This window comes from Phascolarctos cinereus, unplaced genomic scaffold (assembly GCF_003287225.1).
Source record: "Phascolarctos cinereus isolate Bilbo 61053 unplaced genomic scaffold, phaCin_HiC Scaffold_5;HRSCAF=322, whole genome shotgun sequence".
Taxonomy (NCBI): Eukaryota; Metazoa; Chordata; class Mammalia; order Diprotodontia; family Phascolarctidae; genus Phascolarctos; species Phascolarctos cinereus.
Window position 1 is genome coordinate 182,012,872 of NW_027555958.1, and position 19,129 is coordinate 182,032,000.

The window sequence follows — 19,129 nt, forward strand, 5'->3', positions numbered from 1 at the left end:
TTGTAACTCATGAGTCCTTTGTCAGTATTAGGATAGTGGGAAGGAAAAAAATTATATGTATGTATACATAGATAGAGGGCATAGGGTGAGTTGAAGATGAAGGGGTGATATCTGGAGAATAAAATTAAGGGGTGAGAGAGGATTATATTGGGAGAAGGAGAAAGGGAGAAGTAGAATGGGGTAAATTATCTCACATGAAACAGACAAGAAAAGACTTTTACAGTGGAGGGGAAATGGGAGATGGTGAGAGGGAACGAGTGAATCGTATTATCATAGGATTTGGCTTAAGGAGGGAATAACATACACACTCAATTGGGTATGGAAATCTGTCTTACCCTACAGGAAAATAAAGGGGGAAGGGGACAAGAGAGCAGGGGGTTGATAGAGGGGAGGGCAGATATGGGAGCGGATAATCAAAAGCAAACACTTCTGAGGAGGGACAGGGTCAAAAGAGAGAATAGAATAAATGGGGGGTAGGATAGGATGAAGGGAAATACGCTTACTTTTTCACAACAGGACTACTGTGGAAGTGTTTTGCATGACTACACATCTATAACCTGTATCGAGAATCTTGCCTTTTCAATAAGGGTGGGTGGGAAGGGAGGAAGGGAGAAAATTTGTAACCCAAAGTTTTAAAAACATGTTAAAAATAAATAAGTAAATAAAGGTTTGAGGAAAAAAAGACATCTCAGAGACAATTTTCTGGAAGATTTCATATAACTTATTTCCAAGTAGCAGAGTTCAGTTTTCAACTTATTCATGCATAAGGACAGGAATGTTATCACCTTATTTATTGCTTCTTTTAAAAAATGCATTTTAAAATACCCAAGTTTCTCATTTTTCTTATATTTTGCTTCTCCACAATATTAATTTTATCCGATTTTACCCTGACACTTAATACTTATTCTAATTCTAAGGTTTTGTGCTCTCTGTGGGTTTCCCTTCTTGGAACTTATTGTAAGTAAATTTGAATTTATGAACCTTAAGATTTTGGAAATCTTCCTTTCTCTTCAAGCCTTGATTCAGGTGCCACATTGCTTATGAAAATTTCCCTGATTCCCTCAGCAGAGCATTGTTTCCTCTTCCTTGTATCATACTTATTTGTATATTTCTTATCCTTTTCTAATAGCTCCTTGGGGGAATGGACTAGAGTGTTTTTCATTTTGCATTCCTAAGATTTTGCAAAATAATAGGTATTTAATAAATGTTGAATTCATGGGAAATGAATTCAGGAATTCAGCCTTTATCAATAGTAAATGAGGTAATTGATTAATAGTTTGTTATCCCAGTCATTAGAATAATTATCCCCTAAGTCTTTATCATTCCTTTCAGAGTTTCATTAAACCCTTCTGTCAAGCTCTTTGCGAAGGAGATGATGTACAATTGTCTTTTATGTGATTGACTCATATGTCACTCTTAAGTATTTCAAAACTTCTGTGAGGAAATTGAGCCCTTCTTTTTGTCAGGTTCTCAGAAAGAAATCTTTATCTCAAAAATACACAATGAGGATTTGTCTATTTTGTGAATATCATTAAGAGGGTGATGCTGCTATTTCTGGATGGCTTGTAGTCTAGTCTATTATTATAAGAATATACCTTTTCCCCAAATGTGTCTAGGAAGTGAACCTACTATGTTGATGCCCAAATCATCAAATCCCTAATATAATGAATACTTTAATAGTGGAAACCTTGTTTGGTATCTCTCACACGCATCTCAGCACCTCCGTTATTCCAAATCATTGGAATCTGAGCAATAACTACTTTTTTGGTTTGACAGTCCCTAGGTGAGCCTATAATATGCATCAAAGAGCCATTTGTAACCATAATTTAAGATATTTGGACAACTCTAAGGCTTGCAAGAAACTGTGTGGTTTGTGAGTTGTCATATCCTATATGCTCCATATTTTTATGAGGCCACATGGTGTGGTTTGGTGAAAGAGCACTATAGTTATGTCCAGATGCTTCTGATTTTTTCCATGTAACCTGGAGCAAGTCATTAATACACATCTTGCATATGAGGAAACAGAGGCTCAAAAGTAAAAGAGTAAAAAAAAGAAATACTTGTACTGCTTACCGCATAGGGTTACAAAATCTTATCATTAGAAGGGTCTTTAGAGGCCATATAGCCTAATCCGTACCTGACTAAAATGGCCTCTCCAACACTGCTGTTCTCTGTTTAGAGACCTTCATTGAGGTCCATTACTCTCATTACTGCCTGAAGTAGATCAGTCCACTTTGAAATAGCTATAATGCTCAGGAAGTTTTCCTTTACATCAAGTCTACATCTGCATTTCTGAAACTCCCACCCATTGTTTTTAGTTCTTCCCTCTGGCAGCAGGCAGCATAACTTCAACTCTTTTACAGTATATAGCCCTTCAGATATTTTTTTAACTGTTATTATAATTCCCTAAGCCTTTTTTTCAGGCCCAACATCCCCAGGTCCTCCTGTCAGCCGTGTCATCATATGCTCTTCAGTCCCCTAATCATCATTGTTGCCCTCACTTGAATGTAATCTAGCTTGTCAATGTTCTTTAACCAAATGTTCCGGTTTGTGATGTGACCAGTACTCAGTTTCCAGCAAAATCATCACTTCCCTCCTGGATATCCTGCATTAGATCACGGCCTGGCACACAGTAGGAACTTAACTAATACTTGTTGAATGATTGGCGTGTACAGGAGATATACTTTGTTAAAGGGAGCCATTAAGGTGGCATTTTTCTCTATTGAATCAAATGGGTTTTTTTTAATAGTCAAAAAGCTATAATCACAGTACAGTCTTATATTTTCTATGCCTTTCAGTCATTTATATGACTAGCTGTGTGGTCTGTTACTGAGTATTGTTTGTAAAAGTCTCTCTCATAGTTTGAAGAATATAGTTATATAAAGCATATCTTCCATATGTCTATAAATTATTCTCTTGAAGATTTTATAAAGTTAAAAAAGAAAGAATCATTTAGGCCAGTATATATTGATATTTTCTCAGCTGACTTTTTTTTTTAAGTAATAATAAAGCTTGTGAATTTTTTTTCCCCAAGCATTTGGAATCTGTTCCTCTTTTCAGATATCATGGCAGTAGAACCCTCAGTCTGCACAAAATCATGTCACTTGTAGTACAGGCTTCCTATGTGGCGGAGACTTGGTCTAGCCCTCCAGTTCTTCCCATCTTTGTTAGCTCTGGTGATTTTCCTACCTCCTTAGGACGCATAGAGGTGACCATGGTGTTTCAGCCCAAAAGTGGTAATTCTTCTGAAGTTATTGATGTCAGAAAAGATCTAGTTATAGAAATCTTGACAAAACCTTTCCATTTTTCATCTGTTCATTTTCCTCGCTCTAGTTTCATTGTTAAGTACACCTAAGTGATCTGGCATAATTGGATCTCTCACCAAGCTTGTTTTTCCTTCTACTGTTTCTCAGCCTTTTTTAATGAGGTCGCAGTGCTCATCATCCTCTACCATCCATTTCCATGAAAGTTCCCAAATGAGTTTTTATTCTAAACCACTGTTGCTCTTGTTTATACAGAGAGCTGATTCAGGAATGAGTCTCCTGCAGCTAATCAGTTGTTGCCTATCTGTTAGAATATAATCGATTTGATTTTTATAAGTCTGGTCTGTTGCTCCTCAAGACCAGTACGTCCCTATTTTCTTCTGGGAAAAAAAGTTATGTATGCTTTGGCTTCACTCATTTCTTATTTCCAAAATAGGTTTCCCCAGCATATTGTTTGCTTTCTCACCCATTCCTATCTTTCTTTTGAAATAGTTTAGTATTGAAGTATAACGTTGATTGATTGAAGGATCTTTTAAATTCCTTTCAGAATTTCTCCATCTCTTCATCTTCTATAAGAGATGTTAGTGCATAAGTTGCAATTACCCCTGCGGGAGTCTTTTTGAAAATGCTTTTCATGAGCACTGCAATACCAGATGACTAATAATTCCATAAAATAATGTGTCTTGTTATCATTGGGACCCAGGATAAAATAAATCCTTTCATATCCTTTATTTGCCTTCCCAGAAAGATCCTATGAGCAATCATTTGTTTTAACTACCTCTTCCTTTTCTCTTTTGGTTTTATTTATCACAAGAATAGAGATCATCAACTTAGACAAGAGTTTCACAAACCTGCCTTAAGATTGTATAAGTATCCTTTGCCCCCCACCCTTTCCACCATTCTACCTCCATCAGCACATAAACAGAGGATAGTCACATGGGACTGAAGGCCAGCCATCTTGTGTTTTTCCTTATTTTATGGGTTACCATGACTAAAGAATTCATCCCTAAATCGCTAGTCTGCTGGCAATGAACTTCTCTGTACTTGGCAAGGATTTCTATTCACAATTTTTATTCTGTCCTTCCCAGTCTTCGGATCATTCTAATCAGAAAACCAAACTGAAGAAAAACCAATAATTGAATTAGTGTTCAACCTTTTCACTATCATTCATTATCATCATCACATCTACTCAAGTTAGTGATCATATCAGACTCCCTTAAATATCCTTACCTCCCAGTTCCTCAGCTTATTCCTTTTTCATGAGATGTCCTTCTCTATACCACCACAGTTACATGTAGAGATGGTCATACCCTTGATCTTTCTGTTATCCACAAGTGTTCCATTTTTATGTTCATGAACTCTACTGATAAAAATCTATTGTAATCTCCCTCTGCCTTGCAATTCCAAAGCCTATTCTTTATCCTCATTGCAACCTCCAGTCCCTCCACCCTTAAGTTCTTTCCCAAGCCACCAGTGTCTACACTCAACTTCCTTCTCCATCTTGACCCTTTGGAGAACTGGTTCAACTCTTCACTGCTCTGTTCTCTTGACTCCCTTGCCCACTTATGCTATTGCCAGTCTTGCCCTGCCAAACTTCAGCCTTGGATCATTCCCACCATCTGTTGCTTTTTCTCCTGTTCATGAGCAGAACTGAAGAAAATCACAAAACTGTGTTAACTTGGTCGACTGCAAATTTATCTTATGTGATTTCAGCTGGACCCTCACTCTCCCTGTACCACAGTGGCTTTTATAGTCCTTTCCATTCCTCCTCAAACTGGGCGTAGGTCTCTCAGCGTACACACACACACACACACACACACACACACTCACACACACACCCCGCCTCACAGCTGAAAACCTTACCTAATATTTCTCTGAGAAAAGACCATTTGTCAAGAACTCAGTCTCAGATGCCTTCAGACACTATCTCCTCTTTCACCCTTGTCTTGCACGAAGAGGTGTCCCTTCTTCTTGCCAAAGCTAACCCTTATGCATGCACAAGTGATTTATCTCTATCATCTCCAGCAGATTGCCTCCTCTATCATCTCTACTTTCCCACTAATCATCAATCTTTCTCTATTTTGCTGTTTCTCTACTACCTACAAACACACACGTCTCCCCCTTCCTCAAAAAAATCTTCCATCCTTTCCCATTAGTTGTTGTTCCATATTTTTCCTCCTTTTTGTGGCTAAGCTTCTTGAGAAAGCTGTCTACAACTAGTGCCTCCACTTCCTTTTCCCTCAGCTTCAACTAAAACTACTTCCTCTGAAGTTATCATGGACCTTTTAATTGTCAAATTAAATTGCCTTTTCGCAGTCGTCATTCTGATTGACATGTCTGCAGCCTCTGACACTGTCAGTTACCCTTTTTTTCCTTTGATTCTTTCTCTACATTTTTGTGTAGAATGTGGGTCACCTTCTACCTGTCTGACCACTCCTCAGTTTCCTGGATTTTTACTGGATTTTCATCCAGGAAAGACTATGCCTACTAACTCTAGGGGCTCATTTTTGTTTGTTTTTTTGGGAGGAGGCAGTTAGGGCTAGCTGACTTACCCAGCGTCACACAGCTAAGTCTGAGGCTGAATTTGAACACAGGTCTTCCTGACTCCAGGGCCAGTGCTCTAGCCACTTAGACACTAGCTGCCCCAATACTATTTTACTTAATGATGTTATCAGCTCCCATGGCTTCAATTATCATCTCTACATAGGTGATTCTCAGATCTATTTGTCTAGCCCTACCCTCTCTCCTGACCTATATTTTCACATCTCCAACTGCCTATTAGACATCTCAAACTGTATGTTTTTTATATACATTGTAACTCCTTGTGTCCAAATATGAGTTCGTTATCTCTTCCCCAGAATTCTCCTCTCTTCCTGATTTCCCTATTACTGTCAAGGGTACCAACATTCTCCTAATCACCTATGTGGATCATCAGGCTGATTACTTTCGAGTAATTATTTATATCATTATGGTATAAATTAGTGCCACCTAGTGCAGCATTTTGACTGAGAACTCCCTGGTTTTGTGAATTTAAAAACTAGGAAACTTGAAAAAAAATTAGGAAACGTGGTCGTTTTTTTCCTCCCCATTTCAGTTCCTTTATTTGTCTGTAAATCCTTCCCCAACCAAGTGATTATATGGCAACCCACATATCTACACAAGACAGAGAAAGAGAAAATTCATGCACAAAATCTAAGTGTTCAAAAAAGATTTGTTCAATTATAGTCTTTACAGCAGGCTAGAAATGGGAATGGGATGCTTATGGGCCTACATTCTGCTACCTGATTGGGGGCCGGGACATGACCTTTGCCCATATCCTGTGGTGACTCCAAAGATGGTTACCCTCTTCCTCTTTTTATGTAGGGAAAAATCTCATCTCTAATGTATGTTAGAGATATTGCTTCCTTTCAAGGAAGTTTCAGGATGGTGATTCATGGGGAACAAAGTTATCTTCTACCACCACTTCCAGATCTATGTCTTGGGGTCTTGGAGCATTGATTAAGGAGGATAGGAGTGTAGAACTAGAATGCTTCCTCCTTTGTGCAAATTAGCTAACAAAGAGGAGGCCTAGCTATGATGCCAGATGCTATGTGGTTATATAGTCCTAGATGAGCACTTCATCTGTGAAGTTATTCTTGGAAAGAGAGGGAGATACCTCAACTGATATCTAGGGGTGAAAGCAAAAATGAGAGACATTTAATACATGTCATTTGATAGAACAGAATTCATAAACCATAGAACAGAACAGCTTTGGATTGTTCTGTCAAGAAATGAATCAAAGGCCTTATGGAGATGATCATTTTTCTCCTATAGGATTCTACATATGCAGTCCTAACAGATTTCATACGAAAGAGAAATAAACTCTAACAAGGCCTCAGCTTATTAAAGCTAAAACTGCACTAAGACTTTTGGGTTGCTTTGTATGAATATACTGTAGCTATGTATAAATGTATGTGCACATGTATATTCTGTAGCAAGCAATACTGATTCATTTACATTCCCCAAACTGACAAAAGTTAACTGTTGTAGTTACAAATTCTAAGAAGCAAAATCATATCCTTATATGCGTGATAAAAAAGGGTACAGAACCACAGAAACCAGCCATTGTGGAAAGCATTGTATGAATTAAAACTTGTTGGCCCTGTCACAAGGAGACAAAAACAACAAAATCACCTTTTGTAAACTGAGTAGGACCTATTGGTAGAGATGACCTTAAAGCTCAGATCAGGACTTTAAAATAACAACTGCTCAAATCCGAGATGGAGAAGGCATGATTAGACTGTTTTTGTCTCAAGTTTTGAGAGTTTAAGTAAACCGCAAGCTCAGCAGTCAGCAGTGTGACATGGCAGCCAAAAAGTGGATGTGTCCTTCCTCATTACCATCCAGCAGCATTGGGACAAGAATGATCAGACAGGCCAGTAACACAGAAATCAGGAAATCGGTCTTTCTTTTATTAAGGTCACATTTAGCTCCCACAAGGGCAAGCATGAAGCTTTACTTACATACACAAGGGGCAAGGCCAAGAAAAGGGGCACCATGTCTCAGTTGTTGGGCTTCAGGAGCGTGATCTTCAGGTCACATGAAAAGGAGGATGTGGGTTGAATAGTGGTCCTGTGAGAGGCTGTCCTTGGACTCTGCATACCCCAGTATTATAAGTTCTCATTACTACCCCTGGTTAATCGGTAGGTACCTTTGGATCCTTCATCATTTCCATAGTAGGGTACCTCAGATGATACAGATCAGGGCCATGGGTTTTATAGTATTTGGGAAACTTATTCTATCTAGGTCTTTCCATGTTTCAGGAGTCACTGGTGGGGTACCGTATAATAAATATCCAAGCACAGTTCTGAACGTTATAAGTGGGAAACAGTTTCCAGTAGATCAATAAAAATAGTTAGGAGTTGTTTACTTAAGAGTGAAGCTTGCAATTTTTACAAAAGGGCACAGAAGTCAAGGAAGTGAATAAAATGGTTAATGGAGAGACCAGAAAATTTAGCCAGGAAGACCTGTATTCAAATCGTAGCTCAGACATTTAACTAGCTGTATCACCCTGGGCAAATCACCTAACCTCTTCCAGCCAGTCTCCTCTGTAAAATGTGTATAAAACCTAACAAGGTTGTTATGAGAATCAAATGGGGTAAAATATGTAAAGTGCTTTATAAACCTGAAAGCTCTATTACTATTATTATTATGGGTAACTTCATGCTCTTGGAGTGCATCAAATCGTGGTGTCCAGAAGAAGGGGTATATTGACAAACTGGGGTGAATTCAGAGGAAAATTGTTGGGATCGTGAAGGGGGCACTTGAGATATTTCACCTCCAACCATGTCATGAATTGATAATGATTATCCTGGAGAGGAGAACACCTTAAGGGGGGACACCTTAAGTATTTAAAGGACCATTTATTATATAAAAGAAGGTATTAGGATTTTCTGCTTGGCCTCAGAAGGTTGTATTAGAAACAGTGGGTAATATGACAAAAAAATGCTATCCCACCCCCAGAGAAAGAACTGATTGAGTTTGAATGTAAATCAAAGCACACAATTTTTTACCTTCTTTGTGTTTTTGGTGAGTTGTTTGGTTTGGGTTTGGTTTTTTTTTTGGTCTGTGTTTTCTTTCACATATCTGATATGGAAATATATTTTGCATGACTATGCATGTATATAACATATCAAATTGTTTGCCATCTTGGAGGCGGTAGGGGAAGGAGGGAAGGAAAGAATTTGGAACTTAAAAATTTTTTAAACGAATGTTAAAAATTATTTTTACATGTAATTGGAAAATAAAATAAAATTTTTAAAAAGAAACTGGATAGAAGTAGCAGAGGGGCAGGTTTAGGACCAATGAAAGAAAGAGTTCTTAACAATTAGAGCTCTCTCTCCAAACACACTTTGATCCCCCATCCCTGGAAATCTACAAGCAGAAACTGAATGATCACTTCTCAGGGATATGGTAAAAAAGGGTTCTTAAAAACCTGGTGTCTGTGAACTTGTATTTTTTTTTTTAGTATTCTGATATATTTCAATATAATTAGTTTCCTTTATAATCTTTTTTTCTTATTTTGTGCATTTAAAAATATGACTCTGTGAAAAGGTCCATATGTTTCACTAGACTACCAATAGAGTCCATGGCACAAAACGGGTTAAGAACCCCTGCTATAGAATTTTGTCTTGAAAATAGGTCTGCCTGTCTCTACCAGGCCAGAAGTACAACAGCCACTTATGGGCCTTTCCTTTGTCACTGTGGTTTGCCCCAAAGTCTTCACCTGCTATGTTTCTTACGTAGGCCAGTTCATCCTTCCGCAGGTACACTAGTAGCTCCCCAGTGATGACCATACTGGTGCCAGATTAATGTGGACATCTGATTACCTTTAGCCCTCTTGTAATTCAGAACTCCCAAGTACAAACTATCTTACCAATTTCAGCCTCCCTAATAGCATAAATTATAGTTATATAGAATTTGTTTTATTGGACTATGCATTTGTTATCAAGGTTTATGCTTTTTTTATTGTTTAAGGGGAGGGAAAGCAAGAGGGAAAGATAATAAAAATCAAAATAAATAATTTATTGAGAATGCAATAAATAGATAAAGAACCCTTGCTATAGAGAGATTGCTGTTTAGGAAGGTCCACATAATCCCTGAGGTTCCCTCCAACTTGTAAAATTCTGTGATTCTGTTTTTGTATTTTAAAAGACTTCAGTGCATTTAGAGGCATTTTATTTTGTAGGTGAGAAATCTTATGAGATAAAGCTCATGGAAGAAACTCACAAAGAAGAAATCAGTCATTTGCAGAAGAGATTACAGTGGTATGCAGAAAATCAGGAACTTTTGGATAAAGATGCTGTTCGGCTTAAAGAGGCAAATGAAGAAATTGAGAAGCTCAAACTCCAGGTAATGGTTATAATTCAGAATTTGCTTCTGTAGCAATTCTGATATAACATTTTTCTCAGCATTTATATGTAGTTTTATAAATATTTTTGACATCTTAAAAATAGTTTTTGATACCTGGATATAATCATAGATTGTAGGTCATTGCTAGGCATGAACAAGTTTTCATGTTTATCTCAAATCTTTGGATTCTTAACTCAAAGTGAAGTACAAATTTTTGAAGATCATGAGTCTTCGTTGTAGTAATAATATTGGCTTTTGCAAAATAATGCATTAATATTCAGTTGTTCTAATATAAGAACTAATGTTAGAGGAGTGAGTGGGGAAGATGGGAAAGGGGCTTTTCCTAAAGGCCTGACAGCTTGTCCTTTCTTTCCTCCTTTCCTCTTTTATCTCCTCTCCCTTCTTCTATGTCTTCTTTTCTCTCCCCTCCCTTCTCTCTCACTCTACCTCTCCTCCTGTGCCTCCAAAATCTTCTCAACTTCGCCCCAAACTTAAAGTCTCACATTTCCAGGAGTCTGATAGATGTCCCCAAGGATGTCCCACTGAAAATGTCTACATATTCAAAACTAAATTTGTCATCTTTATCCCTCAACTAGCCCTTTCTCTTAATATATCCATTTTTGTGGATGGCACAATCATCCTTCTAGCCACCCAGACTCAACAGCTGTCTTCTTTAACTATTCTTCACCATACCCCCAGTATCCATTCAGTGTCAAGTTGTTGATTCCAGTTCCACCATAGCTTACAAATGTATCTACTCTTTTCCACTTTCACTATTACCACTATAATTTGGTCTCTTATAACCTTCACCAAGACTGTTGTAATAGTCTCCTCACTTATATCGCTACTTACACTTTCTTCCCTCCTAAATGTCATCTTCATCCTGCTTCCTGTTTAGCCTAATACACCATTTTGATCACACCAATTCCTCCTTAAAAATCTTTTGTGATTCTTTGTGATTTACCAATTAAGATATGATACTCAAAGTCTGAGCATTCATGATCTTCCTTTCACTGGCTTTGACAAGCTCTTCAGTCTGTGTTCTTTACTCTGCTTGCTTTCTTCATTCTAGTCAAACCTGACTATTTTTCCTCCACTCTCATTCTGCCCTCTTTGATCTCCTTGCCTTTGTTTGTATTCTTGGCCTCAAGCAGACTCTTTTCTCCCAGCAGGGACTAGATGAAATCCTTCCCTTTCTTCAGTCCCAAAAACAGGTTCCAGCCTTTTCACCAAGCTCCCCAATCCCTCAGCTGGAGATGATCTCTCCCCGCTTGAATTTCTCATGACACTTTGATGGGCCTCTTTTACTATCAAAACTGTGTGATATAGTCATTTGTGTTGTAACATGTCTCATTTCCCTTATTACATTACGAGCACTTATTCCAGTTTCGTCATTGAATTCACAGGGCCTACCATAGTGCCTTACACATAGTAGACACATAAATGTTTGTTGAATTAAATTGCCACCTAGTTCTTTCACCACCACCAGAGAAAAAAATAAAGCAGGTGATTACCAGGATTGTTCACTCATTGAAACCAATTGAAATGTTCTTTTTCCGTGGGCCACACACCACATGCTTATTTTACATGTTAAATTGCCTTTCAGTATGCCTTTTTCTTGTGGTTGAACAGGTTGAAAAACTGAAAACAGAAGCCGGTAATCAGTCTGTACAACAGAAGTTACATCTGAAAGACAGAGCAGCTGATGCTAAAAAAATTCAGGATCTTGAACGACAAGTATGTGCTAAGTTTGATTTCATATTAAAAGTATTTTGTAACCAATGTGTTTTTCCCTCTCTGAGGAAAAATAATTTTGTTTTCCTTGGGAAAACACTAATAATGTTACTTTAGATCTGTAATTCTCATTTGTATATTTTAAGATGGCTCTCTATAAGGTTAAAAATATTTGTGATATAGAATTAGAGAAAACATCAATAAAGTGTTGAAGTATATATTGAGAATTAACACAAAAATATAAAACCAAGAGGCTTTCTCTAATAGGTAAGTGGTCAATGGATATGGACAAACAGTTCTCAGAAGTAGAATTGCATGCTATTAGCAACCACATAAAGATTGTTCCAAATTGCTAATAATAAGAGAAATGCAAATTTTTTTTAAAAATCCCTGGTTTCACTTCACACACAGCAAATTAGAAAAGATGACAAAAGATAGAAATATTCAATATTGACTATTGTGGGTGAACTATTATAAAACAGATAAACACAATTGGTCTGCCTATTTTGGAAAGCCGTTTAGATTTATGCTTTTAAAAAATGGTGACTAGAGAATTTGACCTGGATATTCAACTGTGAGGTATATATGCCAAGAAGGTCAAAGATAGAAAGTTCTCATATACACCAAAGTATTCATGGCACCACTTTATAGTAACAAAAAATCAAAAATAAAATAGGTTCTTGTATGTGGAATCACTGAACAAATTGGGGGATGTGAATATAAACGAATATTACTGTACCATAAGAAGTGACTAATAATGAAGAACTCAGAGCATAGGAAGACTTTTATGAATGATGACAGGTGAAGTAAGCAGAACCAAGAAGTCAATACACAATATCTACAATCATCTAAATAAGAACAATGAAATAGAATGCTATGTTTTAAATTATAATGACCAAACTTGACCTAGTGAATAATACCAACCCTCTTGTAATCTGTGATCCCCTTTCTCTTTATTAACTTACCCCTGCTTTCTCATCCACCCTCTGTCCCTTCCCCTCCCCTTTTCCTTTCCATCACACACCAAACTCCATCTCCTATCTATGTGCCTTTGCACTGGACAACCTGCATGCCTAGAATGTATTCTCTTTTTGCCTCCACTTCATAGACTCTCTCTCTCTTCCTTCAGGATTCACCTCAAGCACCATCTACACAAAGTCTTTCCTGACCACCACCACCCCCCAATTGCTTATGTCACCTTCCCAAACTATGTGATATTTTACTAGTTTATATTTATTTACATATATTTTCCTTACATTATTTATCTATATACTTATACAGGGTGTCCCAAAAGCCTTAGTGCAATTTTAAGCTTTAGTAGTTACATTATTTATTATTATAAACTGCACCAAGACTTTTGGGACACTCTGTATAAGTATTTGTCTGTCCCATTAGAATGTAAATTCATTGAAACTTGGGATTGTTTATTTTTTTTAATTTGTATTCCTAGCACATAACATAGTGCCTAACATAATAGGTGTTTAATAAATGATTGTCAGTTGATTAATTGATTGATTAAAGAGGTGGAAGAATTTGGGTATGGGATATACTGTCAGACACAGATAATGTGTTGGTTAATTTTTCTGCACTTCTTTTTTAAAATTTCTTTTTTAAGAATGCTTAAGGGAAGACAGGTATATTTGAAGTGAATGTTCCATAAAAACTAAAGATTTCAAAAAAAAATTAAGTCCAAGTACAAAATCCCAATCTAAGACACAAGGATGCAAATATGAGTAAAGAGAAGAAAACGCTGAAATCAATGAAAAACGTAGTAGCTTAAGAATAAGAGGTAAACCCAGAAGAATTGGATATAACACAATTACAAGCAAAATCTCAAAGAGAAAAAATGGCTTGAGGCAAGAGGTTTTTGTTTGTTGTTTTTTTTTTAAGGAAATTAGAGCTCTTAAAAAAAATGGAAGGATAATAAAAAACTTAGAAGGTGAGAAACCTTACCCAGCTAGTAGACTCTGTGAAAAATAAAATGGAACAAATAAAACACAGTAATTCTATGACACACCAAGACATATTAGAACAGAGCCAAAAGAAGGTTAGAAGAACATGTAAAGTATCACCTATCCAAAAAGTGGACCAAGAAAACAGAGTGAGGAGATAATTTAAGGATCATCTGACACCCAGAAAAACATAACCAAACAAAAACCTAGACAGCATATTTCAATAAACTATTTAAAAAAAAAACCTGCCCAGATCTATTAGAACCCAGGAATGTCATAACCCAAATTCAGAGGTTCCAAGTCAAACAAAAAATACTTTAGGCATCCAGAAAGAAAGAGTTTAAGGACTAAGGAACCACAGTCAGAATCACATAAGATAGCAGCAACTACTATAAAGGAAAAGAAAAATTTGAATAAAGTAATCCAAAAAGCAAAAGATAAAAACTTAAAACCAAGTATAATTTACCTTTCAAAACTAAGTATAATCTACAAGGGTCAAATGTGGTTTTAATATAAAAGGACTTTAAAGTATTACTGATAAAAAGACTTGAGCAGAACAGAAATATTGGAATTCAAATGCATTTGAGCAACTGAAAAGGGATAAATGGTGATAACATATTTATATTCTAATAAAAGAAGATACAAATATCCCTTAAAAATCCTAGTGTCTTAAAGAGACAGATATAGGATCTGTGTGTAGTTTTGTTCTGTTTCATAGGTTTTAAGAGTAGAAAGAAAAGGGAAGGAAAAAGGAATACGCTAAGGAAGACATGGGAAGAAAGAGGTAAAACTATTTTGCATAAATGATATGCATGACAAGAACAGCATATAAGTATAAAGGAAGGGATAATGAAAGCAGGCATATTGTAGCCTCATTTTTATCTAAACTATATAAACGAGAATTGAACACATATAAATACTGAGTTTGGTATAGAAATACATTAATTTAACAGAGATACAGGTGGTCATAAGGAAGGGGGGAAGTGGGTAAAAGAAGGAGAGTAGAGTCATGAAGTAAATAGGCACAACCAAAGGAACCTTCAGCTTTGGAGAGGTTAATCGTGAAGAGGAAATTTAAAAGTGAAAGTATAAGAACAAGATCAAAGTCCAAGTAAAGAGAATAGAACAGAAGAGTAGGAACAGATTAATTCAATTATAAATATCTAATGTTGATCATATTCCTTCTATTTCTCCATCTACTTATTCTTTGTAAAGAAAATAGTAAAAAGAACAAGAAAAAATGTGAGATGATAATGAAGGAAACATAATTCATAATCAAGATGTTTAAACGTGAATGTGATGAACTCACCCATAAAGCACAGGAAGATGGCAGAATGGATTAGAAAAGTAAAATCCAGCAATCCAGTAATGATATTTACAAGAAACACATTAAATAACTTTATACAGAGTTAAATCAGCAGAATTTATTATAAATAATGTATTTACTCCCTCTCTTGCACTCTGTGATATAGTTAAACGGACTTTCTCCCAAACATTCTGGGGAATAATTTGGAACTATGCCCAAAGGATTGTAAAACTGTGCATACCTTTTGACCCAGCAATACCACTACTAAGTCTATCCCAAAGAGATCAAAGGAAAAGGAAAAAATCGTATATGTACAAAAATATTTATAATAGCTTTTTTTGTGGAAAAGAGTTGGAAATTGAAGGGATGCTCACCAAGTAGGGAATGGCTGAACAAGTTGTGGCATAAGATTGTGATGGAATAGTATTGTGCTATAGGAAATGACAAGCAGGGTGGTTTCAGAAAAACTTGGGAAGACATAAGAATAGATACAAAGTAAGCTAAGCAGAGCCAGGAGATCATTGTACAGAGTAATAACAATAATGTACAGTGATCACTGATGAATGACTTAGCTATTCTTAGTAATACAATGATCCAAGATAATACTGAAGGTCTTATGATGAAAAATGCTATCCACCTCCAGAGAAAGAATTGATGGAGTTGGATTGAAGATCAAGCATACTTTTTTTTTACTTTATTTTTCTTTCTTTTTTAAATCTGTGTTGTCTTTTGTAACCTGACTGATAATGGAAAAAGTTTTGGATGACTGTATATGGGGCAGCTAGGTGGCACAGTGGATAGAGCACCGGTCCTGAAGTCAGGAGAACCTGGATTCAAATCCAGCCTCAGACCAAACACTTGACACTTACTAGCTATGTAACCCTGGGCAAGTCACTTAACTCCATTGCCTTAACAAAAAAATGAATGAATGAATGAATAAAAATGACTGTACATGTATCATCTATATTAAAGTGCTTACCTTCTCAAGAAGGGAAGGAAAGAGGCAATTTGGAGTTCAAAATGTATTTTAAAAAATGAATGTTAAAAATTGTTTTGCATGTAATTGAGAAAAAAAAAAATAAAAATTCTGAAAAAAAAAAGAATGTAACCTCCTTGCCAGTAGATATTGGCTTATTTTTTCTATGTATATCCTAATAACCTAATATGGTGTCTGACACATAGTAGATACTTGCATTTAGATGGCACAGAGGATAGAATGCTGGGCCTGGATTCAAGAAGACTCACCTTTCTCAATTCAAGTCCAGCCTCAGACACATACTGCTGAGTGACCCTGTGTAAGTCACTTAACTTTGTTTGCCTCCATTTCCTCATCTGTAAAATGAGCTGGAGAAGGAAATGGCAAACACTCCAGTATCTTTGCCAAGAAAATCCCAAATGGAGTCACAAAAAGTTGGACACAACTGAAATTACTGAACAATATCAATACGTATGTATTGATTAACAAACCTAATAAAAAGATAAACAAGAAAGAAGTTAAGGACCTGAGTAGGACTTTAGAAAAGTTAGATGATAGTTCTCTGGTGATTAATGAAAGGGAATAGAATAGAGTATGCATATTTCTCAGTTGTAAATGGCACCAATATAAAAAATTAACCATGCATTAAGGCGTTAAAACTTCAAAAACAAATGCAGAAAAGCAGAAATATTAAATACTCCCTTACTGACCATAAAGTAACATGTTATAATCAGTGAGGGACATTTGAAGAAAGGATTCAAACTTAAGTGAAAACTGAATAATTTTATCATAAAAAATTGGTAAATCAAAGAACAAATAATAGAAACAAACAACAGATAATTTCATAAAAGAAATTGACAACAGACAGCATATGCAAACTTTAGAGATCCAGCCAAAATAGTCATTACAGAAAAAATAACTCAATACTTTCATCAACAGAAAAGAGAAAGGGGGCAGCTAGCTGGCGCAGTGGATAGAGCACCGGCCCTGGATTCAGGAGGACCTGAGTTCAAATCCAGCCTCAGTGTGACCCTGGGCAAGTTACTTAACCCAATTGCCTAAAATAACAACAACAAAAAAAAAAGGAACAAAAAAGAGAAAGAACAGCTCAACCAATTGGGAATACAGCTAAAAAATTAGGAAAGTAACAATCAAAAAACCTCAACCAAACACAAAAATATAAATTCTGAAAATCAAAGACAGCCATGATTTAAAACAAAAAATACATTGAATTAATAAATAAAACAAGGAGTTTTTTAAAAAACTAATAAAAAAGATAAACTTTTTAGTTTAATTTAGCTACATTTTTAGCTAAAATATTTAATTTAGCTAAATTTAATTTAGCTAAATTACCAATATAAAAAAAAATGAAAAAGAAGTCACAACAAAGGTAGAGGAAAGGATTAGAAACCGTTTTGCCCAATTATATGCCCCAAAAGTAATAAGTACAATGAATATTTACAAAAATATAAAACACTTAGACTAACAGAACAAGAAATAAAGAATTAAAATACCCATCACTCCCCCCCAAAAAATGAACAAGCCAAAAGGAACTCCAAGAGAAAAAAACCCAGAACCAGATAGATTTACAACTGAATTCTAACAAATGTTTAAAGAAAAATTAATTTACTTTTTGTAACAAATATGAATAGTTAAACAAAAGAAATAATCACATTACCTGTATCCAGAAATATTTGTCTCACTCATATCACTTGTCTGTCTGAAGGTGGGGTAGTATGCTTCATCATCCATCTTCTGGAATCATTGTCATTGTAGGTAATTGCATTAATCAGCGTTCTTAAGTTTTGCAGAGTTGTTTGCCTTTCAGGTAGGTGGTGGTGGTGGTTTATAAATTGTTTTCCTTGTTCTGCCATCTTCACTCAGCATCAGTTCATACAAGTCTTCCCAGGTTTATTTGAAACCATCCTTATTGTCATTTCTTATGGCATGTCAATATTCCATTACATTCATATGCCATTTGTCAAAGAATAAGAATAGTTAGTTTTCAAAAGAAGAAAGGCAAGCTATCCATAGCCATGTTAAAAAATGCTACAATTCACTAAAAATTAAAAAATACTAATTAAAATAACTCTCTGGTTCCACCTTATGCCATTAGAGTTCTAGGAGCTAATATTTGTAGATGATCTACAACTACATAATTCTTAGCATCCTCTAACTCTTCTACCTCTTATATCACTACAGAAGTAGAAGAAGGCTGCATAGAATTGAGAGCTTTTTTATATTTTCCTTGGTTTCCTGGATTCCCATGGCCCAAGAATTCATCAGTAGGTGTTCCATCATACTGGTGATAAGGTACCCTCTGCTTAGGTTGGCTGACCTCAGAAAGAACATATATCATCTGTTATTGGCATTGTACTTGAAGTTTTTCCATCATCATAGAACTTTTCAGAACTTGTGTTCAGATCTAGCCTTTGTAAATCTATGTTCTCCACCAGGCCATGATAAGGTATCAGAGGCAGACTTTGTGGAGGGTTTCAGTGCTCTGAGTTTATTTTACTTGAGTCATTCAGCCCCTTCCTCTACCTAAGTGAAAGGAGACATTTTGAATTGCTTCAGTTTCAACAGAAGTTAGTGAATTTTCAAAGATACCGCAGAGAATAATAATAGATGTGAAACTTCCCTGCAAACTGTTTGGCTCTAGGTAAATGTAAAGTATTTTTAATGCCGCTACTATAATGACTTAGAGAAAATGTTAGATGTAGTTCCTAGTAATGCAATAGGATTACAGATAGAGAGTTGAAAGGGCCCTTGGAGATCATCGTCACTTTACAGATGAGGAAACTGAACCCAGAAAACTGAAATTACTTGACCAAAGTCATACAAGAAGTAAATGGCAGAGCCAGGATTTGAACTCATCATCTGGTTTCAAATTCCACACTTTTCCCACTACCACAACTGTCTCCCTTTGGCACTTGAACAATTTAGGCTCTGAACTGCTGGGGTTCTTAAATCATCATCTCTGAGGGAAACAAGATCAGTGCAATAT

The 19,129-nt window shown here is 36.1% G+C and overlaps 1 protein-coding gene across 3 annotated transcripts in view; it reads left to right on the top strand.

The window, feature by feature from the left end:
* The window catches only part of CEP162 (centrosomal protein 162), a 106,594-nt gene that overhangs the window by 71,772 nt on the left and 15,693 nt on the right, over nucleotides 1–19,129 (top strand). For all 3 annotated transcript variants that reach the window (XM_020969919.2, XM_020969920.2, XM_020969921.2), the window contains exons 20-21: nucleotides 9,991–10,154; nucleotides 11,787–11,891. In XM_020969919.2, coding sequence (XP_020825578.1) covers nucleotides 9,991–10,154; nucleotides 11,787–11,891 — 269 coding nt within the window. The remainder of the gene's footprint in view (nucleotides 1–9,990; nucleotides 10,155–11,786; nucleotides 11,892–19,129) is intronic.